Source organism: Phyllostomus hastatus, unplaced genomic scaffold (assembly GCF_019186645.2).
Source record: "Phyllostomus hastatus isolate PE091 unplaced genomic scaffold, TTU_PhHast_1.1 phas_contig_98, whole genome shotgun sequence".
NCBI classification, from domain to species: Eukaryota; Metazoa; Chordata; class Mammalia; order Chiroptera; family Phyllostomidae; genus Phyllostomus; species Phyllostomus hastatus.
In genome coordinates this window covers 5,998,084-6,023,468 of record NW_025333999.1, presented here as the reverse complement: position 1 = coordinate 6,023,468, position 25,385 = coordinate 5,998,084, and the positions used below count along the sequence as shown (strand labels likewise).

The following is a 25,385-nucleotide window of genomic DNA, read 5'->3' as shown; positions in this document are numbered from 1 at the left end:
AAACTCCCTTTTGCAGGGACTTGTCAGGGGTCATTAGCTGATTTACATGATTTCTGATTCTCCTCCTTCTAGGTACAAGAGGAGATTAGTGGCTCCCAGCTCCTGATTTGCCAGTCATGTGACTTGCTTTGGTCAATTAAATGCTTCCCATTAGAAGCCTTTAGAAGCTCGTCCTGATTCACCACCACGCGTCCCCTTTCCATCTCACTAGCTAATGCTCCAGGTGACAGAAGGTCTGTTGAGCTGGGGTGCTGAGGGAGGGCAATGAGAAACAGCCACCTCAGAAATGTACAAGGTGAGGAAAGACCCACCAAGTACTCAGGGCTTATTAAAGAGGTAATCAAAGTAGAGATCTCTGCACCTGCCACCGGCCCTGTGACTCTGGGCCCTGATTGCCACGGCACTGGTTTGTGTGCCCCTAAATTCCTGTTGAGGCCCAAATCCCCAGTGAGACGGTGTTAGGAGACGGTGGGGCCTTTGGGAGGTCATCAGTGTTCGAAGAGGCCATGAGGGTGGAGCCCCTTAGGGTGGGATTAGTGCCTTTATAAATAGGGGACTCGGAACAACCTGCTCTCTTGCCTGCCACGTGGGGACACAGCAAGGAGGCAACCGTCCACAAGCCAGCAAGAGGCCCTCACCAGAACCCCCTTATGCCAGCACCCTGATCTCAGACTTCCAGCCCTCAGAGACTGAGAATGGTGTCTGCTGCTCACGCTGCCCAACTCGGGGTATCCTTCAAGGAGCCTGAACACACTGAGACCTAACTGAGACAGGCAGAGGAAATCTGTGCCACAAAACCTCCCCCAGCTGCAGTGATCTGGGCCGCTGTTTCCAGGGAGAAGAGCAGTGTGCTGACCAACTCAGGACATCTGATGGTGTAAGTGTCCTGGGGCTGCTGTCACAAAGTATCACAAACTGGGAGCTTAAAAACACAGATGTGAGCAGGATAGGTTCCTCTGTGAGGTTCTAGGGGAGGCGGCTTCCTTACCTTCTCCAGCCTCAGGTGCCCTGGCGCCCCTCGGCTTGTGGCTGCATCACTCCGACCTCTGCCTCCACCTGCACACAGCTTCCTCCTTTGGGTCTGGGTCTCCCCCTCTGTCCCTTACAACGACGCTTGTCACTGGACTTAGAACCACTCTGTTTGGACGATCTTATCTCAAGTTCCTCCACTTAATTACACCTGCAAATACCGTTTTTCCACATCCAGATACATTCTCAGGTATCATGAGCCAGGATTCAAACATTGTTTTCTGGAGTCACCATTCGACCCATTATGGATGGTGTCTTATCTAAAGTTGTATCTAGGAGCTTCCATACATGCAGTGATAAGGGCAGGGGCCCATCAAGAAACTGCTGTTTGCAACTATGGGTTTCAGGTTCTTCTTTATAACACCTTTCTGCAGCTGTGACTTCTGCCACACGCATCCATTTTCTCCAGGAACAGAGGGCAGCTTTTCTTTTATGGCTTTGGAGCAGAGATTGGGATTCAAATCTCACCTCAACCACTGACCAGTCTGCATGGAAGGGGTCCAGAGGCTGCCTTCCTCGTCTGGAAAATGGGCCGCTCAGTGGCCAGGGTGGGGGGAAGGCTGCGGTCCACCAGCAAGCGCCATTGCCAGCAATCACTACTGGAGAGGCACTCCCTCTGCAATGCCTGACCCGGGAGCCCACATGATGGCAATTGTCCCTTGTGCTGCCAAGTCTCCTGTTGGCAGAGGAAACCGAGGCCATGGTGGAGTGGGGAACTTAGTTTATTTCTGATTCAGTGATTCTCAGGACAGTGGCGGATGTGGGCTGAAAGGTCAGTCGGTGGGGTGGGAACAGGGCAGGGCTAGAACTCCACCTTGCAAGCGGGGAAGGCCTCGTCCTGCATGGACACGGTGCTGTTGCTGCCTAGCACCGTGATGCCCAGCGCCTGGTGCCGAGCATGCGTCTCCTCATACCACTCGTGCATGGCCATTGAGTCAAAGGTGGGGATCAGGGTCACCTGCAGGCAGGAAAAATGGATGGGCAGTGAAGGGGTGTGCCCTCTGTCCTCCTGGCCCAGCCCCTGGGCAGCAGAGGCCCTCCTTCTTGGATCACGTGTGCTCTGCCTCCATCATCTCTCTCCTGGATGTCTGCAGCCAGGTGCCAGCTGGTCCCTGAAGTCCCTTCTGTTCCCCAAGGTACCCAAGGACCCTCTCACAGCCCAGGAGACCAGGCCACAGCAAGGAGCCCCTCTTCATGCCTCCTACTTTTGGCTCACCCAGGCCTCCCTCCAGCTCCTTGGACACACCAGGCTCACTCCCACCTCCATGCCTTTGCCCAGGCTGTGCCCCACACCTGGGCTCTCTCCCTGGGCTGCTGTGCAAGCTGTGTGCAAGGCCACAGGTTGCACACTCACATGCTAAGTGGGCAGCCAGGCACCTAGAAGCTCTTCCCAAACTTGCCTCATCCCCTCCAGGCTCTGTTTCAAGGCTTCCTTTGGCGATGAGCCCAGCCAGGCCTCTTTCTCAACTGTGTAGGTGCTGCACACCTCACCTGTTCCTCCTGAAAATTCTTGACAGTGTGGGGTGATTAAGAACTGGGGGTCAGGAGAGATGATCAAACCAGTCCACCTGAGTCCCCACCCAGGCCGCTGCAGATGAATGAGGAAATGAGTATGACAGGGACAGCATTCTGAGAGCTGTGGAGGACTCCTGCATTTGCCCTCCTTTCCTTGTGGACTTGGGGACACAGTTGAGTCTCTCAGCCCCATTCCCACATCTGTGTGGGTTCAACAGGAAGACACTGGGAGGCACTGTCCCTGCCCTGTGCCAAGACTGTCTAAGGCCTGGGGTGGTCACTCACCTTGAGGTCACGGTCCCACTGCTGCTTGCCAGCCAGCAGTGCATCCAGGACAGCCCGCATTCCCTCTTCCTTGTGCTGGTCCTGGCCACTGATGACATAGCAGAGTGCTCGCACCCGCCGGAAGAACTCCTCATTCACCAGGCAGATGCTGCCCCCGCTGGGCAGGTAGGCCAAGTCAAGGTAGACAGGGGAGCCAGGTGAGGCTTCCAACCCGCCTGGCCGGCTGCTAGCTGACCCTGTGGGCAAGAGGGATGGGATTAATTGTGAGCTTCAGGACTGGGAAGGGGCTGAGAATCAGCTCTATTTTCACCTGAATGGTTCCCTTCTGAGCAGGAGGCCTGATCTCACTGTTTTGTGGTTGGTTGACAAGCCCTCCCTGGCATAGACAGTTACTCAATGAACCCTGTAAATACCCCTAGCTGCCTCCTCAGTGCCTAGAACCTCCCTGGCCAGTCCCCAGGCACAGATGTCCTCAGGGTTGGAAGGAGGGGGCAATTATGGAGGGCTTCCTGGAAGAGGAGGTTTTGGCACTTGAACCCTAAAAACAGCTGATGCCTGAAAGGCTCTGCTGCTACTGCAGTATCCATCTGTTTAACCAGGCAAGGGACATTATTCAAACCCTCTTGGGTACCACATCCTGGGGACATGGTGGTGACCAACACAGACAAAAATCACTGCCCACAAGGGTGATGGAGAGCCAGAGCTGGTATGAGAGGGATCGAGTTGCAAGGAGACCCAGGACAAGGAGGCCTGGATGGACCCAGAGCCTGCTCAAGGGGGACAAGGCCATCACTTTGGGGGTGAGTGAACTCATAATCACTTGATTGAGGTCTTGGGCACAAGAAGCCTGACAGATGCTCGATGTCTTATAATCATAAACATTGCCCAGTTCAGAGCATGGGCTCTAAGGGCTACGGGGGGGCATTTGCGAATGAATGAAACCCCTAGCATTTCGAGTGACAGTGGCATCTGTCACTCGAAATTATAGACTTGGGTAGTGAAGATACTGCATGGAGCCTTAGGAAGAGAAAGCTACTGTGGCTATGGAAAGCACAAGGGAGACAAGAACGGTAGGGTTGGAGGGGCAAAGAGAAGATGACGGGGGCCATAGGCTGGAAAATGGGGGTAGAGGAGGGGCTGGCAACCACCTGCTTTTGTAAACATGGCTTTACTGGAACACTTGTTCAGTTACTTACTGAGATGCTAAGTTTTGGACAGAGATGGTCTGGCCTGCAAAGCTGAAAAGTTAACCCTCTGGCCCTTTAAGACACCGTTTGCTAATCTAGCATGGAGGGGCAGAACCCTGAGGGGCCAAGATCATGTCCTTTCCAAAGCGGCCAAATGCCCCGGCAGACACAGCCTCAGATGACCCCCAGTCTCTGGATACCTGACTTTCCCATGGGCCCTGGGAGGGGCCCCCTCTCTCTGCCACTCTGGTGGAAACCCCTAACCTGCCAAAGGTCATAGGGGCCCATCAGGTGCCTCCCTTGAAATCTGCCCAAAAAAGACAAGAGGTGATAGCTCAGGTGGGCACTGAGGCTCAAGAGAATCGAGAAACCAGGGTGTCCAGGAGCTGAGGACAGGCCATGTGGGGAGAAAAGCCAGACTTCCATAAGCTCCTGGAGGGCAGGACTACCCCAGGTACCAGATATAGGGCCCAACCCACAAGCAGGCGCTTACTAAACGTGAACTACAGTTACTATCACTGTTGTCACTGTCATTGCCTCCTCACCAGCCTTCCCTATGTAATTCCAGCCCTGTGCTAACCAACGCAGTGGATACCACGTACTGCAAAGTGGTGCGTGGAGGCCAAGTGAGCTGGGAGTGTCAAACACATGCCAGGCTCCCCAGACTTAAACTGGAAAAGAGAAGAGGAATTATGTAATAATTTCTACTGTTGATTACATGTGAAGCATCATCCTTACATAGCAGGAAGGAGTTCTAACATTCAGGAAAGTGCTTTAACATAGTGGGAGAATTCTGGGAGGATAGGACAGTGGGAAACACCAGGAATCTGTCTCCCCACCTAGAGGACAATTGCATTGCAGCTCCTCCCCCTAATGTTGAAGTGACTTCATGGGATTTAAAGGACTGCACACTTCTTCTTCCCCAGCCCCCTCCTTTTCCTGAAAGCCACGTATTTAAGGACTAGGACATTCAAAGGCAACTATGTATATGCAGGAGAACTTAGAAAGTTACCACTCAAGCCCAGGGAAAGGAAGAGGCTGAGATAAGTCCTGAGAACACCTTACATTTACACCACAGGCTGAACCCCACCAGAGACAGCCCATGGTAATCAAACACACAAAAAGCCACAGGAGATTTTCAAGATGGCGCCAAAAGAGAAGGAAGCCCCGCTCCTCCCAAAGCCAACCCAAGGTTTTGAAGGCAAAGAAAGCAGTGCTGAAAGGCATCCACAGCCACATACAAAAAAAAAACCACATCACTGACCTTCTGGTGGCCAAAGACACTGCGACTGCAAAGGCAGCCCGAATATCCTGGGAAAACGTCCCCAGGAGTAACAAGCTTGACCACTGTGCCATCACCACGCTCCCCTGACCACTGAGTCAGCCATGAAGAAATAGAAGGCAACAGTACACTTGTGTTCATTGTGGATGTCAAGGCCAACCAGCACCAGATCAAACAGGCTGTGAAGAAGCTCTATGACACTGATGCGGCCAAGGTCAACAGCCTGACCAGGCCTAATGGAGAGAAGAAGGCTTCTGTCCGACTAGCCCCTGACTATGATGCTTCGGATGTTGCCAAGAGTTAGGATCATCCAAACTGAGTCTAGCTAGCTAATCTTTAAATGCAAAAATTTAATACTGCTAAAAAAAAAAAAAACAGGAAACCCTGGGGAAGGGACTATTTGGATGCCAGAGTTACCACATTATGACATTCAAATGTTCAGTTAAAAAAAGAATCACGGACTTCTGGCCAAGATGGAAGCGTAGGTAGACACATTGTGCCTCCTTGCACAACCAAAAAAAGGACAACAATTTAAATAACAAAAAACAACTGGAACTGACAGAAAAGCAAACTGTATGGAAGTCCAACAACCAAGGAGTTAAAGAGGAAACATTCATCCAGACCAGTAGGAGGGGCGGAGACGAGCAGCTGGGCAGAGAGGACTCGTGGCAAGGTGGCGGATTGTGGAGGGGCGTGCAAGGCTGCAGGTGGCTGGCAAGGCAGCATATCACAGACGGGGCGGTCCCACATTCGCATGCAGATAAACCGGGAGGAACAACTGGGGAACAAGACAGACCACACAACCCAGGGCCCCAGCACAGGGAAATAAAGCCTCAAACCACTGATTGAAAACACCTGTGGGGGTTGAGGCGCCAGAGGGAGAAACCCCCAGCCTCATAGGAGAGTTCGTTGGAGAGACCCACAGGATCCTAGAATGTACACAAACCCACCCACATGAGAATCAGCACCAGAAGGGCCCACTTTGCTTGTGGGAAGCAGGGGAAGTGACTGAAAGCTGGCAGAGTGCGGAGCAAGCACCATTATTCCCTATCAGACCCCTTCCCCACATACAGTGTCACAACACAGTAACATGGGTTACCCCGCCCAGGTGAATACCTAAGGCTCCACCCCTAACTATGTAACAGGTGCATCAAGACAAAAAAAATGGCACAAACAAAAGTACAGATCAAAGCTCCAGAAAAAATACAACTAAGCAATGAAGAGACAGCCAACCTATCAGATGCACAGTTCAAAACACTGGTGATCAGGATGCTCACAGAACTGGTTGACTTTGGTCGAAAATTAGATGAAAAAAATGAAGGCTATGCTAAGTGAAATAAAGGAAAATGTACAGGGAACCAATAGTGATGGGAAGGAAACTGGGACTCAAATCAACAGTGTGGACCAGGAGGAAGAAAGAAACAACCAAACAGAAAAGAAGGAAGAAACAAGAATTCAAAAAAATGAGGAGAGGCTTAGGAACCTCCAGGATGTCTTTAAACGTTCCAACATCCAAATTATAGGGGTACCAGAAGGAGAAGAGGAAGAGCAACAAGTGGAAAACTCATTTGAACAAATAATGAAGAAGAACTTCCCCAAATGGCAAAGGAAATAGAATTCTAGGAAGTTCAGGAAGCTCAGAGAGTCCCAAAGAGGAACACACCAAGGCACATCATAGTTACATTACCCAAGATTAAAATGAAGGGGAGAATCCTAGAACCAGCAAGAGAAAAGGAGACAGTTACCTACAAAGGAGTTCCCATAAAACTATCAGCTGATTTCTCAAAATAGACCTTGCAGGCAAGAAGGGGCTGGAAAGAAGTATTCCAAGTCATGAAAGGCAAGGACCTACATCCAAGATTGCTCCATCCAGCAAAGCTTTCATTTAGAATGGAAGGGCAGATAAAGTGCTTCTCGGATAAAGTCAGGTTAAAGGAGTTCATCATCACCAGGCCCTTATTATATGAAATGTTAAAGGGATTTGTCTAAGAAAAAGAACATAAAGAATATGAACATTAAATGACAGCAAACTCACAATCATTAACAACCACACCTAAAACAAAAACAAAAAACTAGAACAGGAACAGAAACACAGAAATGGAGATCACATGGAGGGTTATCAAAAGGGGAGTGGGAGGAAGAGAGGGGGAAAAGGTACAGAGAATAAGTAGCATAGATAGTAGGTAGAAAATAGTCAGGGGGAGGGTAAGAATAGTATGGGAAATGTAGAAGCTAAAGAACTTGTATGTATGACACATGGACATGAACTAAAGGGGGGGAATGTGGGTGGCAGGGGTTGTGCAGGACAGAGGGGAGTGAAGAGGGAAAATGGGACAACTGTAACAGCATAATCAATAAAATATATATTTTTTAAAAAGCTGGAAAAAAAAGAATCCCAAGGTACACAAAGAGCCAGGAAAGTATGGACCATTCAAAGGAAAAACAAGAAATCAACATAAACTGCCCTGACAAAGACTGGATGGCAGACTTACTAGACAAAGACTTCAAAACAACTGTGTGAAAGATCATCAAAGAACTAAAGGCTGATGTGGGGGAAAAACAGAGAAAACAATGTATGGACAAAATAGAAAATCAATGAGATAGAAAAAATAAAAAGGAAAGTCTGTAGCTGAAAAAAATAGCTAAAATGAAAAAAATCACTAGAGGGATTCTGTTTAAAATTTGAACAGCAGAAAAATCAGTGATGTTGGTGTAATGATAATGGAAGTTATTGAGTCTGAAGAACAGAAAGAAAAGATTAAAAAGAGTGAACATAGTCTAAGAAACCTGTGGGACACCAAGAAGAGAAAAAGGGGCAGAAAGATAAAAAAAAAAGAAAAAAAAAGACCACTCTGGCTGGTATGGCTCAGTGGATTGAGCACCAGTGTGCAAATCAAAAGGTCGCTGGTTCAATTCCTAGTCATAGCAATGTCTGGGTTACAGGCCAGGCCCCCAATAGGGGGTGTGTGAGAAGCAACCAATCAATGCATCTCTAGCACACTGATGTTTCTCTCTCTTCCTTCCCTTCTCTCTCAAAGTAAACAAAATCTTTAAAGAGCCCCAAATTTCCCATATTTGATGAAAGACATGAACATAAACATCCAAGAAGCTTAATGAATTCCAAGTAGAATAAACTCAGAGACCCACAGTGAGAATCATTACAATCAAACTGTTGAAAGCAAAGATGAAGAGAATCTGAAAGTGGCGCTAAAGGGGAAGTTTATAGCTTTTATTTAAAAAGAATATCTCAAGTCAACAACTTAACTTTACAACTTAAGGAACTACAAAAAGAACAAAGTAAATCTAAAGCTAGCAAAAGAAATAAAAATTAGGGCAGAGATCAATAAAATAGAAAATAGAAAAACATAGAAGCAATGAATTAAGTCGGTTTTTTGAAAAGACTGGCAAAATTGACAAATCCTCGGGTGGACTAAGAAAAAAAAAGAGAAGACTCACTCGAATTAGTAAGATTAAAAAAAAAAATCAATGGAATAGAATAAAGAGTCCCCAAATAAACCCTCACATATATGGCTAAATGATTTTTTTGACAAAAGTGCCAAGACTATTCAATAGGGGAAAGAATAGATTTTTCAACAAATGGTGCTGGGAAACATGCAAAAAAAAAAAAAAAAAAAGAAGTTGAACACTTGTTTAACATTATATTTAAAAATTAACTAAAAATCGAACCCTGACTGGTGTGGCTCGGTGGATTGAGTGCCAGCCTGTGCACCAACGGGTCACCAGTTCGATTCCCAGTCATGGCACAAGCCTGGGTTGTGGGCTAGGTCCCCAGTGGGGAGCACACATGAGGCAACCACACATAGATGGTTTTCTCTCTCTTTCTCTTCCCTTATCTCTAAAAATAAATAAAATATTTTTAAATAAAAAAAAACTCAAAATTGATCAAAGAGATAATTTAAGAGCTAAAACTATAAAACTCTTAGAAGTAAATATAAGGCAAAAGTCTCATGATACTAGGTTTCGCAATGATTTCCTGCATATAACACCAAACACATAGGCAACAAAAGAAAAAAGACAAACTGGACTTTATGTTGAAAAAAAGTAAAAACTTTTGTGCATCAAAGGGCACTCTCAACAGATTAAAAGGGCAACACAGGGAATGGGAGGAAATATTGTAAATCATATATTTGATAAGGGATTCATATTCAGAATGCAAAGCAAATGCTCACAACTCAACAAGAAAAACACAACCCCCATTAAAAAATGGGCAAAGGACTTAAGTAGATGTTTCTCTAAAGATATAAAAATGGCCAAGGAGCAGATGAAAAAATGTTCAATATCACTATTCATCAGGGAAATACAAATCAAAACTACAAGATACCATTTCATACCCATTGGAATGGCCACTATAAAAAAAAAAGCCAGAATGAAGTGCCAAAAGAAAACAACTATTCGTGTATCCAGAGAAAATATATATTGACAAAAGATGAAGGCAAAGACAACTCTCAGATGAAGGAAAATGACGAGTTGTTAGCACACCTGCTCTATGAGAAATGCTCAAGAAACTTTAAAAATGCTCACCCGAATATGTTTATTGATTTTTAGAGAGGGAGGAAGGGTAAGAGTAAGAGAGAGAGAGAGAGAGAGACATTGACTGGTTGCCTCCCATACATGTCCCCATTGGAGATCGAACCCACAACCTAGATATGGGCCCTGATCTGGTATCAAACCTGCAAACTTTTCGCATATGGGACGATGCTCCAATGAACTGACCCACCTGGTCAGGGCTCAAGAAAGTTTTTTAGGCTGGAGGGAAATAATAGCAGGGGGAAGGGAAACTTAGGGAATGAAGGAGAAACATAAATGGTAAATGTATCCTCTTTTTTTCTTTTTAAATATTTTATTTATTTTATTTATTTTTAGAGAAGGGAAGAGAAGGAACAGGGGGAAAGATCAACGTGTGGTTGCCTCTCATTCACCCTCTACTGGTGACCTGGCCCACAACCCAGGCATGTGCTCCAAGAGGGAATCGAACCAGCAACCATTTGGTTTGCAGTCCCATGCTCAATCCACTGAGCCACACCAGCCAGGGTGGTAAATGTATCCTCTTAATTCTTTTAAACATGTGTTAACTATTAAGAGTAAACATTGTAACAGTATCTGGTCAGGTTTTCAATGTATGTAGACATAGTTCACATAACTATAATACAAAAGGGGAGGGTAAAAGGATCTATATGGTTGTAAGGCTTCTACACCTTACTTGATAAAATATTAACTGTACATAAGACTATAAACTGTTCTGACTCTGTTCATTTCATCTTTTTCATCCAGAGTCTAAAAATCCTCCATTTGGTATCTATGGCAGCTTCCCAAACTGTCTCTGTATAGACACGGATGTAAACAAAGCTGACTCCATCTTTGTGTGCCCCGATTTCGTCTGAATTTCCATGTTTGGAAAGTGATGGACTAGCTCAGCCAGTGCCAAAGCCTCATAATTACTGATCAGTTGTGTCCTATAAGCTTACACAATATAACCATAAAGATTCCTGTCAGTGAATGGCCAGAATGGCAGAGCAACTGAGATGGTATCAAACCAGGTGCTGGTGTCAGTTGTAAGCAATCATCCGTCATAAGACCACCAGGAGGTCTGGTCCCTTTGTTCCGTCGGTAATTAGTTCAGCTGCACTATAAAACATTTACTGTAATGACTGTCTCTAGCAGTGGAGGTTACCTGTACAGATTGTGGGGTCACCTGCTCTGACCCATTGTTCCTGTGATTCACAGGAAGACTAGGAGCCATGTGCACCCCAAATTGAAAAAAAAATTTAATGCAGCAATTTCACTTTTGCATTGATCTCAAGGAATTTAAAGCAGGGTCTCGAAGAGATGTTGCACATCCATGTTCATAGCAGCATTATTTACAGCAGCCAGAGGGCGGAAGCAACCCAAGTGGCCATGGAAGGATGAATAAACAGAAACGTGGTCAGTCCGTCTGCACCATGGAGTATTATTCAGCCTTAAAAAGGAAGGAGATTCTGACACCTGCTACATCATGGATGAACCATGAGGACATTATGCTGAGTGAAATAAGCCAGTCCCCGAAAGGATAAATATTGTGATTCCACTTCCAGGAGGTCCCTAGGGGAGTGAGATTCCGAGAGACAGAAAGGACTGTGGGTGCCAGGGGCTGAGGGGTGGAGGGAGAATTAGGGAGTTAGTATTTAATGGGGACAGTTTCAATTATTCAAATAAAGGGAGATCTGGAGATGATGGTGGTGGCTGCACAACGTGAATGTACTTATTGCCACTTATCTGGACCCTTTTTAAAAATGCTAAGGTGGTAAACGTCACATTCAGTGTATCTCACCACAATTAAGAAAAACTGGGAAAGGCTGGCATAGCAGGCTAGAGACTGCTGTCCTCAGGAAGCCTGCTTACCAGGCCGGCCCAGGGTGGCTCCTCGGAAGATATCAGAAGGGCTCCCAGTGCTCTGTAAACGATAAGGGTGGCTCTCCAATCCCACAGTGTTTGCACACCAACGTGGCTAAGACTGAGCACAGGCTTCCCCCTTTCCGGGGAGTCTGGAACTATGGCACAAGCCAGGCTGAGGTGCTGATGTGACCAGCCCCAAACAGAAACCCTGCAGCCGAGTCCCTAATGGGCTACTTCTCCCATGTCATCACTGTTTGTTGCTCAAGAATTAAGCACACAGTGTGGCTCCACAGCAAGAGGACTCTAGAAGTTTGTGCCTGGCTCCCCAGGGACACCCAGGACCGGGCACAGGGAGCTAGAGGGCCCTCCCCTGAGTCTCTTCTCTCTGCAGATCCTGCTGTGTCCTCCCATACTTGCAGCCAGTACAGCTGGATCCTCCTAGCCAATCACCAACCTGGTCCTGGTCTTAAGAACCTCAACACAAATGGTTGCGTAAAATATACTGTTAATTTCACTTGTTTCTTTGCACATACTGTGGCACTGTGGCTACCAGCAGGTCCGGACGACAACATGTGTTTCCATTGACAGCACCACTGGAGCAACTGGGAACTGCCAAGTGCTTGAACAGTGAGGCCAGAGCTTCCATAATGAGGAAACTGAGGCCTAGAGACAGTGGCAGGTGTAACTAAGGCTACATAGCACTAAGGACAGGACTTGGGCTGGTAACCCACTGCAGGTTTCCAGCCCCCAGGTACTTACCTGATGGGCCCCGAGTGGTCGTCTTGGGGACTGAGGGCTTTCTGGACAGGGGTGCCCGACCTCCCTTGTCACTGGACTCGCTCCGAGCGCTGAGTGGCCGACTGACCCGGTTCACACTAGCCTGCCCCTTGGTCTTGGCAGTGGTCACTGGAGTGGCTTTGGGGGCGGCAGTGCTGAGGTTCGGGCGGGTCAGGGATTTCCGGGTACGGCTGAGGCCCTCTGTCCGCCGGGCCTGTTCAGGGGGCAACAGCTCGGGGTCCACCATGCAGATGCTGGGTGGGGTGGGCAGCGGTGGGGGAACCTTGAGGGGGTCGGGCAATGGGTTGTGGCGAGGGACCCCAAAGCCCTCCATGTCCTCATCTGAGTCCACAGTGCCAGGGGCAGCAGGCAGAGGGTCTGAGTCAGACAGCGTGGGCAGGGACTCACTGACGGATGTAGGCGGTGTCTCCTCGGCACCTGGAGCGCCTGCCCGCTCCTGGGACCGGGCGCTGCTATCATTGGAGCTGCCGGGGGATGTGGGGGCTGGCGCCATGGGCATGGCCTTGCGGTGCTCAAACTCACAGGGCGACACGAGGCACAGGTCCACGTCATGCGGGGAGGCCGAGCGTCGCACACGGGGGCCTCGAAGTGGGAGGCTCAGCCCTGCCTCGCTCATGGGGACAGGGGGCGGTGGCACTACCTGCTCAAAGGAGACAGACAGGGACTCATCCACCTCTGTGGAGTGCGGGGAACCTACCTCAGCAGGCAGGGAAGGTGTGGTCACTGTGGGGGAGGCATCTGGCCCCACCTCCCCACTCCGCAGAGGGCTCAGTGACAGCTGCCTACCGCCCTCAGCTGGGCCCTGCTGGGCTCCAGCTGGTGAGGGGGTGTGCGGCGGGGAAGTGCCACTGGCCACCAGCTGCTCCTGAGTCTTTAGGCTGCTACTGTCCTCCCCTGTGGGACTCAGCCCCAGTTCCAGGCTGCTTCCTTGGCTGGGCGTGGCCACCAGCTGGGGGACAGGAGAACTGCAGGCCTCTGTGGGGGGGCTCGCCTCTCCACACCGGAAGCTGGGGGTGCTGTGGGGCCCATTAGCTGCCAATGGGACACCTGGGCGGTGACTGTTGGGTGCTCTTCGGGGCTTGGAGGCTGCCTGGACACCCGCCTTCTTGCCGCTGACCAGAGTAGAGGGTACCCGGTTCAACTCCCTGGGCTGGGTCCGAGCAGTGCTTGGCTTGGGGTCCTTCTTCACCTCTCGGGGATGCTTAGCTTCCTTCTCAGCCCTGCGTGGGGCCTCCACCCGTGATGGCTCCTTTCGGGCCACCCCAGGGCGCTCCTGGGCAGGCCTGGCAGGCAGTGTAGTCCGGCCCTCTCTCCTCAAGCTGTCCCGGGAGCCCACACTTTCCTTGCTCTCGGTTCGCCGAGGCCCTGCCAGGTCTTGGGGGGTTACCACGGGCTCCCGCAAGAAACCCAAGTGCTGTAGGCGGACCAGGCTATCCAGGAGGCGGGCAGGTGGTGTGCAGCCAGGGAACAACACACGCACCACTTTCTCAGTGGGGCCTGTGGGATGCCACACCAGCAGGGCACACACAGATGCCAGTGTGCGTTCAGCACCAGCCGAGGGTGGGTGTAGCACATACATGTCCAGCCGGCCGACACCCATTTTCTGGAAGAGCACAGTGGGCTCGGCTGGCATGGATCCACGGCTCAGCGGTAGGGGCTCTATGCCCAGCCGAGCCAGCAGGCTACAGGCCAGCTCCGCCTCATCCTCACCACGCACCAGACGAGAGGTGGTCCCTCGGGCATTGAGGAACACAACACCCAGGCCTGGCGAGACGAGCCTGCGCAGCCTGTCGTCTCCAGAGCCCCCATCGACTGCTGCCTCCTCACGCTCCGCCAGTTTGCGTCGCAGTAGGCTGTTGAGGCCCGGGAGGCTGTCGGCACCTGCATGTGTCACCAGAACCGCATCCACCCTGTCCAGGTGCCGCACCAGCTTCCAGAAGCTTGACTTGGGGTTTGAGCCACCATTGACCAGCATGGTGAAGCCATTGACAGCAAAGAATGCAGCATCCCCAAGGCCACCGGGGAAGATGTAGCAGCAAGGCCGGGCGAGCCTAAGGAAGCCCACTGATGCTGGTGGCTCAAGCAGCTCGAAGGGGGATGGCAATTCCAGGGACTCGGCCACGTACTCCAGGAACTCACGCAGACCCTCAGAGGCCGGCCGCTGCACTGGTGGGTTCAACTGCAGCCGGAGCCCACCCTGGAGGCCAGGCACTTCGGGTGCCAACTGGGCCCAGTCTCCGAGGGTCGGGCAAGTAATGGTGAGCTTGGGAGGGTCTGCAGACGGGGGCGCAGCATCCAGGAGATCCCGGATCTGCAGAGGTGGACAATGGTTAAGGGGCCACCTGGAGCCAGGCAACACCCAGCACCTTGGGAAAACTGGACAAATACATCCCTATCCTGCTACCTGGGGCTTCGAGGGTTACTTGTCACTCTCAAGACAAGAACCCAGCCCTCCCCAAGTCCTGCCTCACCCTTTGCCCCCCTCCCGACTTCCTGCCTTCTCTCATTCTCCTGGCCCCAGGGCCTTTGCACTTGCTATTCCCTCTAAGAAAGCCTTCCTGCCCTCTCACTGGCTCTTCTCTCACCATGGTTACATCACTCACTACAGGTTATATCACTCACTACAACATAAACCTGTGGTTTTCACAGGTGTGTCTGCCCCACTCAGACCAAGGACTCTAGAGGTGAAGCTGGGGTGCCACTTGAAGCCTCCGGGACGTCTGTTAACCCATAGGACCACCCCTGTAGTGGGCGATGAAACTGCCCTGATAACAGGAGGGATACATGTCACCACCATCCTTCCACAGAGAAGAAGACAGGGCTCCAAACAGCAGGTCATTGGGGAACGAGCCAGGATGCAGAGCCGCGGGGGGCCGGGTGGGGAGGGGGCAGCTTACCTCTTTGTCCCCCAGGACCTGGAGGAAGTGGCGGGGCGAGAAGCCCCCAGTCTGGAGCAGCAGCTCCCCTGTCTCTTCCAGGCAGGGCCCAGCCAGCACCAAAAGCTTGTAAGGCGCGGGGTCTAGGAGAAGGTTCCGGAGCTGAGGGAGGGGGAGAATGTTCAAAGCCCTATTCTGCATGGTGACATAACCAGCATCACACTTTGGGGTGGCCCCCAACCACAAATATATATATAACCACCCCACTCCGCTCTCCACCGCACAGCCAGGCCAGTGCTTGACTGGAAGCCAGAAATTGTAGCCTCTCTGCCTCCTGCTGCCCAACTCCTACCCAAAACCCCTTCTCATCCTAAAACATCTGGCTCCAGTGACCTCTCCTCCTAAAAGTCCTCTATACCCTTTCAAGGCTTCCTTAAGCCCACCTCTCTCTACGGCCCAGCCCCAAGGCCATGGGGCTGGCTGTCTCCTGAGCTCCTCAAGGGAGTATTTTTGATGACAGGAATCAACCTGTACAAGGGTCTCTACAGGGGTGTCCTGGGGCTCTATCGTGTTCATCTTTCTCATAGATAATTGGGAAAAGGATACAGACATCTGCAAACTAGAAGTATTAAAAAGTCAGTTCAGCCCTCGCTGGGGTAACTCAGTAGACTGAGCACAGGCCTGTAAACCAAAGGGTCACTGGTTCAATTCCCAGTCAGGGCACATGCCTGGGTTGCAGGTCAGGTCCCCAGTAGGGGGTGCGTGAGAAGCAACCACACACTGATCTTTCTCTCTCTTTCTCCTTCCCTTCCCCTCTCTAAAAATAAATAAAGTCTTAAAAAAATACACAACTAATTGAGACAACTAGTAGGGCCCAGCCAGAGGGAACATACAAATTGCAGCCATCAGTCAGGTGCCACCTCCCCACCTCCAGACCTTTCCTAGCCCATTCCGTCCTCCCAAACTCGGGCATTTGGGGGGATGGGGAAGGCTTCCTGGGGAAGAGGCACTGCTGCTGGGTGCAGAGAGGAGAATTTCAGACAGCACAAAGTCAGGGACATAGGAGATCAGGATGGGGAACAGCATTGGTCTCTGCAGCCCACTCCCTCCAGGAGCTGACTGGTCCCTACCTCATCACATAGGGACTTCTCTGATGGGTTCAGAAGGACCAGGGTCTCCAGGGTGTCTCCTCGGTGGTGCAGGCTGCGTTGGCCTGTTGGAGAATTGGATCCTGTTTGTTCGGAGCTGGGCCATGTGCGCAGGGTCAAGCTGTCCAGGGTCAAACCCTGCCTTCCTGTGTGAGCCCAGGCAGCCACAAGCCCCTCCGGGATCTATTTCCCAGGAACCCCAGCCAGGCAGAGCTAGCCTATGTGGTAGTGCCACAGGTCAGGATGAGGCAAGAACAGGAAGCCTACCTCAGCGGGCCTCCCACTGGAAACTGCAGTGACAAGGGCCATCACTGCTTATAAGGCCCAATTCACAGCTGTCAGCCCTGTGGGGGATGCCACATCACCCCTGTTTTATAGGCAAGGAGCCTGAGTCCAAGGAGAGCCAATGATGGAACAACATGGGTCCTGAGGCAGGACTGTGGGGAGACAAGGAAGTGGCAGATGGGCCTGGAATGAGGGGCAGCAGCAGGATTCCCAGGGCTGGGAGGCCTCATGAGCCACAAGATGAGAGTGGGGTTGATTCTTGGATCCCAACCTTAGTCTGTTCCATGGAGCCCAGTTGTGCTTCCAATATGGAGCATCAGGCCTGGAGGCTAGAGAGGCAAGCACCCTCCAGGGCTAATGTATGTGCTTCTTATCACACACCTGGATATTGCTCCATTCCAGTGGGGAAACCAAGGCACAGAGAGGGGAAGTGGCCTCTGAGGTGACACAGAGCCGACCGGATTTCCAGTACCCCCATCCCATGAGGGGTCAGGAAACCACCCAGAGCTGCAGGGACAATGAGGAGACTGGTCACTTCCTTCCCCTCCCACAGCAGCCTGGAGGTGACTCAAGGGCTGGCTGAGGGGAGGGGGGCTGCAGGGCTGGCTGAGGTGGAGAAGCTGTAGGCGACACCCAGGCCCCGCCCAGCAGCTGCTGCTCTGTTACCACAGAATTGCCAAGGAGCCACAGACTATGCGGGGCTGCCGCAGGCACCCCAAATCCCTCCCAGATCTTGCACCTTTCTCAGCTCCCCATCTGCTAAGTACCTGTTGTATATCCAACCCTGTGCAGGGATCAGTGCCACAAACCAGACATACTCTCTGCCACATGAAGCCCACACTCCATCTCCCGCCCAGCAGCCCTTCACTTTCCAAATGTCCTGTCCCTTTGCCTCAGCCCTTCCCTCCACCTAACACAGCAGTCCTGGATGCTTCTCCTCCTAAAAGCCCCCTCATCACAGGCCCCCCGCCCCCCACATGTTAGCTGCCTCATCTGTCAAATAAGGACAAAAACATGAGTACCTGCCTCATGGGCTGTGGATGACCAAGGGAGACACCTCTGGGTCAGGGTCTGCCCCTGCTCCACACTCAGCAGAGCTCAGGTGGATTAGTACTCTTGTTTAGGCAGTCGGAGAACACTTGCCCAATGGACACAAAAGGGAAGCAACTGGGGCACACAGGGTCTCCAGTCTCACCTTTTACGATGTTGGAGAAGGTGGCTGAGTGCCGAGACACAAACACCTTGAGCTGCTCATCCAGGCTGCAGACACCAGGGTCAATGTCCCAGGACCTGAGGCCTAATGGGTGAAGGGGAATTGAATTGAGATGGGAAAATCAGACCTCTCCCCTAACCTGCCCCTGCATCTTGATCATCTCTGTCATTTCCTTCCCTCCAGCACCTGCCCCGGCCCCACCACAGGTCTCATGCTCCTGCACACTACCAGACACATTCCTACCTCTGGGCCTTGGCTCCAGCTGCTCCCACTGTCTGCAGGCCCCCTTTGCCATCCTGACACCATGCAAGCTTAAAACCGGTTGTCTCCTCACTCACCTTGGGGCCACCCCCACCCCTCGCCACCCCCACACAGTTAGCCCTGTGACAGGAGGGCTGAGCCTCTAGTCTTCCCCACCCAGTGCTCTGCAGAGGAACATTTTCCAGCCTTCTGAACCCAGTGTGCTGTCGCCCCACTTTACAGGGGGTGGACCCCAGGCCCTGCCCATTGGAGAGACGAATGCCCTCCAGCCACCGTGTGGGATGCACGCACACCAAGTGTGGTGTGCCAAGTGACTGCAGGTTAACTGAGCCTTGCAGGTGCACCTATGAGTCACCTTTCCTCGTGCCAAATCCCATGGATAGGCCGCACCCGCCCACACCCCAATTAGCAGTTCCTCGTGGAGCCATGGAAAGTGGGCCCCGGGGCTCCAGGCTCAGCCTCCCCATCTCTGCTCCTCCCTCCAGGACATCCAGGCTGCTAAACACCCGGGAATTCCAGGCGACGCCGCCCTCCCCTTGGCAGGCCCTGCGGGCGGGAAGTGGAGCTGTCGCCTGTGTTGCTCAATCGCACCGGTCCCAGAGCCAGGACAAGCCCATTCAACGGTTTGCACCCGGGTCCGGGCGGAGGAGCCCAGACCAGGTCGAACCCCTACGGTCTCGGCCCGAGCGGTCCGACTAATAGTGAAGGGATCTGAGCCCCCGACCCCTGGATCTCGACGCCCAGTCTACCGGACGCCCGGCCCCGGCCCCCGCCCGCTGAATTTCGCTACCTCCTGCCCCGATCCCCCGGCCCCGGCTCCATGGAATCAGCACCCCCCAACCCCAGCAGTGCCCCCACCCGGGGCCCCCGCCCCATCCCCCACCCGGGCCGCCCCACCCCTGCCATCCCACTCCCGCCCCACCTCGTTCGAGCTCCTCCAGCACGTAGTTCAGCAGCCCCGGGCAGCTGCACTCGCCGCCCACCACGAGCAGCAAAGAGCTCGGCGCCTGAGCCGCCCAGGGCCCGGCCGCCACTGCAGCCGCCACCACCTCTGCTGCCGCCATCTTCGCACCGCCCTGAGGCTTGGAGAGCCCGCCCCGCTGGCCCCGCCCCTTAAAGGGGCCTCACCGGAAACGGGGACAACCCAGCTCGGAAGTTTCCCTTGCACCGGTTTTGTGCCCCCTACTGGCCCCTAGAAGTTGTGGAAGCTGGTGCCGACTTTTGGGTCTTCGCTTTGCACCTGCCAAACGATCATCATCCATTCACCTATCCACCCATCCACCCATCCATTCATCCAACCGGTCAACAAACTTTGGCTGCATGCCTACCAGATGCCAATCAGAATCCCTGCCCTCGGGAGCTCACCTCGCAGTCGGCCCAGTCAGAACTGCTCCCAGCTCTCTAGGTCAGGACTTGAACAGAGAAAAGAAAAGCATCTTGTAGCTGGGCTTTGAGGGATGTCAGAGTTTGCCAGGTGTGGGTAGTGGGGCACAAGCACATGAAGCAGAAGTGAACACATGTGAAGTTTTAGTTAACAAAGTAGTGTGTTTGGGACGCATTTCAGAGCACTCTGGGCCTGGAGCAGGGCAAAACACTTCTGCACTGTCTGTGTGCCAGACATTTTATTCCATTAGCTCACTGAATATGTGCACGAACATATGAGGTAGATGCTGTTATTAGGGTCATTTCAGAGGAAAGAAAAAACTGAGGCTTGGAGAAATTAAGTCATTAGGCTGGTAGGTGGTAAGGCAGACATTCGAATTTAGGGGGGTCTGATTCCAGATCCACGCTGTGGCAGGGACCAACTGCCCAGCTCATGTGGGTATCCCGCCCTCCCCAAACAACCTCATTCACCCCTTCTACCTATAGCAGCCACTACTTGAAAAGTCACATTGCATCACTTTGACAGCTGCCTGTGCTCATGCTGTCTCCCTTGGGAGTGAGCTCCCCAACTCTGGAGGTATACAAAAGAAATCAAGACAAATGAAAATGTCTGGGAAGCAGGATCAGGTGGCCTTTGTTCTTCACTATCTGAGTTGTTCAGCCCAACTTCCTCCCTGGTCAGTGTGTAACGGTCACTGGCCACATGCCATCTAATGTTCTGGCACTCTACTTCCTCTCTCTCTTTTTGGCCTTGGCATCCTTCCTCTATTCCAATCCCTCCTCCTTGGCTCCCTTCCCTGTGTCCTGGCTGCTCATGATTTTTAAAATTATTATTCTGAGTAATCGTGAAAGTGTGAGTATCTGTGTCAGGCTCTGACTCCCCACCAGGATGGGAGCTTGTTGGAGGCCAGACCAGGCTGAGGCCTCTCTGGGGCCCTGGCCTTTGCATGACAAGCCTGGGCATCTGAGAAGTGTAAGATAAAGGCTTGTGGACTGGGGATGAAAAGCCCATTGGCCCACCATTCATTCATTCATTTATTCTTTCATGTGTATTTATTGATTGGGTCAGGACTCCAACCCCAGGACCTTCCGACTGAAATCTCTACTCTTCCTTCTGCTCATGGTTGGAGTTATTCATTCAAATTATTCTTAAAGGACCCTGAGGTGTCAAGATGTGTCTCCACCAGAGAGTCTGATTGGGAGGGAAGAGTGCCCCCACGGACCTGAGATGTTCTTAGTGTTCTGGAGCCCTGAGGTTTCATTGTCCCCAAGTGTCCCCAGGCCAGGGAATCTGGTGTGGGAAATGTGGGGAGCATCTCCCAGAGATGAAGAAGCATTGGGGACCATTTATGAAGTCCCAGGAACCAGATGCAGTTCACTGCCTTTCATTACCTTTGTCCATGCCTAACTCCACGCCTGTTTCAAAGTCACCAGGGGTCGAGTGATGGCCTTGTGGAAATGGAAGCCTGGGTCCTCAGGACTGCTAGATGCTCTCATTTTCTTCCCCTGGTAATTTTTTCTCTTTTTAATATGGGCTTAGTCAAGTGGGGCTTGAAGAGAGGACAGCTCTCAAATTGGGAGCTAGGACATTCCCAGTCCTGGCAGTTCCTTGGACCCTCCAGTTGATTCTTTCCTTCCTCAAGGTGACCATGGCCATGACCTCTGTCATTATAGATGAATTTTACCTGGGTTTGAACTTTACAGAAATGGGGTCACACAGGGTTTCCACTCTTGGATCTGGCTTCTCTTGTGGCAAGGAGCAGGTGTTTAAGCCTTTTCATGGCTATGTAATGGTCTTGGGTACCACTTCTCATTTTTATATTGTGGTAAAATGCATATAACATATAACTTATCACTGTAACCATTTAAAGTGTATAACTCAGTTGCATTTAGTACATTCACAATGTTGTGCAATCCTTACTAATATCTAGCTGCATAAACTTTCATCCCCTTAAAAGGAGACCTTGTCCCTATCAGCAGTCACTTATCCCCCCACCCTCCAGTCACTGGCAACCTCTAATCTACTTTCTGTCCCTATGGATTTTCTTATCCTTGACATTTCATACAACGTGTTGCCATTTCAATCTGGCTTCCTTCATTCGGCATAATATTTTCAAAGTTCATCCATGTTGGAGCACACATGATTACTTTATTCTTTTGAATGGATGTTTATCCACACGTTGTGTTTAGCCATTCATCCATTGGTGAGTATTTGAGTTGTTCCCACCATTTTGCGATTGTGAATAGACTGCTCTGAACATTTGTGTACAAGTTCTTGTTGAGTACCAGCTTTCCATCCTCTCAGACAGGTACCTAGCAGTGCAATTGCTGGGTCATATGGTAATTTCATGTTTATCTTGAAAGCCAGATTGCTTCCACAGCAGCTTTATCATTTCACATTCCCACCAGAAGTGTATGAGGATTCCAATCTCTCCACATTCTTGCAGATACTTGGGGTTTTTTTATTATTGTACCAATTATTCACTATTCATCCATTTCACCTGTTGGTGGAGATTTGTTATTTCCATTTTTTTTACTATCATGGATAAAGTTTTTTGAGCTTTTTTGCACTTATCTTTTTATGAATATACCCCCACCCACTCCCACCCCCCAGTAAAATGCTCAGGGATGGAATGGCTGGGTCACGGGGTAAGAAATAATCAGACTCTTTCCTCAAGTGGCCTGTGAGGGAGGTTATGCCATCCCATGTCCTCATCAGTACATAGGTTTCAGCCTTTTAAATATTCAGAATATCCCCACACACACACACACCCAATCCTGTTGGTCAACATTCATTAGGGATGTGTGTTGGCAGCACTCTAGGTCTGGGTGCTGGAGACAGGAACAAAGCTGCTGGCTCTGGGTTGAATCATTCCCCGTATGGAACAGGAGGGAGCCTGAGGGCCCACATACTTTATGTATTAATTCAGTTCATCCTTGCAAGAACTCGGGGCCCATATCCTGAGTAAACACATTTAATAAATGGGAAAGTGAAGTTCAGAGAGGTCAGGAGATGGATTCAGTGTCTAGCACTTCAGCCAGGGTGTGAATTCAAGGCTGCTGGCTCCAGGCCTTGCAACATGTGTTCCCCTCACTCAACACTTCCCGATGATCTTCCTGTGCACTGAAGAGATTTCAGTCCTGGTCCCCCAGAAGGCCCCAGCTTGCGTGAAGAACAGCTGGCCCCATATGCCCCCAGCCTCATGTAGTCAGGACTGGGCTATAGGGTGGGTCCTGGAGCTGGAGGAGTGGGGAGTAGGGAGGCAATTCTCTCTGGGGAGAGAGGGAGGTATCCTAAAAAAGGGATGTTAGGGTCGGCCCTTTGAAGGGTACACAGGAGTTCATCAGGCAGATGATGCATTCATTAATTCGAGAAACACCTTCCAGCCAAATCCTTTGAGCCAAACCCATGCCAACCTTGTCCCAAGGAGAACCAGACATAGATTCCCCAAGGGGTCATTAATGGCTTGAAGGCAAATTAGAGGTTGGAGGAGTCCTGGGTGGAGGAACTTGGGGGTTCTTCAGGAGGCCAGCAGGGGATGTCTCCTGGGAGGAGCATATGGCTCCAATTTGCTCTCCCAGAGCAGAAGGAGCTGGAACTTACTGGTTTTGCTTTGAAATGCACTGCTTGGGTTAAAGGAGGCCAAGAAGTCATTCTCTGCCTCAAAGAGGTGCTTAGACCTGTTCCAAGCCACCTCCCAGCAGTGGAGCCTGGGTTTCCACAGGCGAGTTACATGGGAGGAAAAACATACCCAGGAAAAACTTGCCCATAGACCTGGTGGTGTGGTGATGGAGAGCTTGAGTTTGTTGTCTGTGGATGGAGGCCCATGCATTTGGAATAAGCAGGGACTTGTGAATGTAATAGGGGTGTCCCAACCAGACCTAGGGGGATCGAGAAGGACTTCCCAGGAAAAGCAGCACTTGAGTCAGACCTGAGAGAGGAGGAGGATTGAGCACAGGCATGGGACAATTTGAGAACAAGCACCTAGAGAAGGAAGAGCTTCATCTATAGAGGGAATAGCATGTGCAAAGGCCCTTGAAGCCAGAACGGGCTGGGTGTGTTTGAAGATGACAAGAAGACCACAGAGTGAATAGATGGTGTGACAGGGAGATGCAGGGAGATTGGTGGGAATTGGAACAAGCAGGGCCTCTTGGGTCACAGGAAAGGGTGTGGATTTTACTCTGAGGGTCATGGGGAGCCAGGGAGAATGTGGGAGCAGAGGACAACATGGACTGTAAAAACAACTGTGAGCTGGTCTCAAGCATTTTACAAGATTAATACATGTAACTACCCATCCCATTGCACAGGTGGGGAAACTGAGGACAAGAGAGGGTAAGTCATGGGCCCAGGATCACATAGACAGTACGTGGCAGACCCAGGATTTGAATCCAAATGCCCTCAGTTTGAGGGGCTGGGCTCTTAAACCCTAGTCTAAAGGGCAGAGAAAAGAGGGAGCTGGGAGAGGCCTGGCCGGGGTGGGCGCCCACTTTCAATCAGTTCATTTTGTATGATTGTCAGGATGTAGTCTGGGTGAATGGAGAGAGGCTGTATTTTGTTTATAATCCAGTCCTCTTCCAGGCCCTCAGCCCCTCCTGCACTCCCCCAACTAGTGCAGACACCCACAGAAGCCAAAATTCCCTCCCCTCTCCTCTCACCCCCTCGGGGTCCCCTCAAGGTCACTCCCAGGGAGAATAGGACAAGACAGCACCCCTTCCTCTCCTCTAGGCTACACCCCATCCCCACCTAAGGGCAGCGAGTGGGGAGGGAGTGGCAAACTAGACCGATTAAGGTTCTTGGGGGCTGCAGAGGATCCTGAAGTGGTACCACGAGCCACCATTAAGCACGTCATTCTAAGAAACGACGTGTGCATCCCTTCCCTCCTCCTTTCCACATACGTATATTGAGCGCACATTGTGTGGTAGACGCTGTGCTGGGCCAGCTGCGAGCAAGCCCGAGTCCGCCCTCACTGCTCTCCAGAGGGCCGATGGTTCTCTAATCTTTGATACCAGATTAATTCAATCATTATTCCACTCGACATATAATTCTGGAGCACCTACTATATGCCAGGCATAGGGGAGACGATGTTTTCTAAGACCTCGTCCTGGTTTCTAAGGAGCTTGCTGCCTGATTGGGAGACAGACAATAACAATGGTATGAAAAGAACACGGGGTGCCGAGGGCCCAGAGGGAGGTCTCCACCTAACCTGCGGTGTCAAGAAACGTTTGCAGGAGGAGGGGCTATTTCAGCTGAAAGCGGGAGAGAAAGCAGCTTATCCAGAAGAGAGAGGAAGGAGTGTTTCTGGCAGAGGGCACAGCGCGTGTAGAGGCCAGCTGGCGAGGTGTGCGGGAGCAGTTAAAGACGTCCTGGGAGAAACAGTCTGGAGAAGGATGAGCGAAAGGTAGGGAGGCGGTAGGCCGGGGGCGCAATCGAAGAGCGAAAAGAATCTTGAGCCTTCTCATTGGCCGTCAGCTGGTCCAATCAGAGGTGGTCACGCGGCGTGGTCAAAGCGGAAGCCAACCTGCTGGTGTGTTTTGCAGACTTGTAGCAGGGATTGTAAGGGGCCGAGACGGATCCTCGCCCGGCTTCTCACCCTTGTCCAAGTCTGGAAACCCCAGGCAGCGCCGTGTCCCTACATCTTAACCCGAACCAAGTGGAAAAGTCACCACTGTACCCACATCTCCCATCTCACTAATGTCCCGGAGGTGAAACACACGGTTGAGGAAAACACA

General features: G+C 51.3%; 1 protein-coding gene across 1 annotated transcript; it reads right to left on the bottom strand.

The window, feature by feature from the left end:
- Nucleotides 1–1,733: 1,733 nt before the first annotated feature.
- Nucleotides 1,734–19,342, bottom strand: MAP1S (microtubule associated protein 1S). Its single transcript, XM_045853255.1, has 7 exons — nt 19,195–19,342; nt 17,994–18,095; nt 16,496–16,578; nt 15,387–15,527; nt 12,451–14,800; nt 2,830–3,065; nt 1,734–1,987 (listed from the first exon to the last, which is right to left on the bottom strand). Exons 1-7 carry the CDS (start codon nt 19,334–19,336, stop codon nt 1,832–1,834), a joined length of 3,210 nt encoding a protein of 1,069 aa, XP_045709211.1. The 5' UTR covers nt 19,337–19,342; the 3' UTR covers nt 1,734–1,831.
- Nucleotides 19,343–25,385: the final 6,043 nt, after the last annotated feature.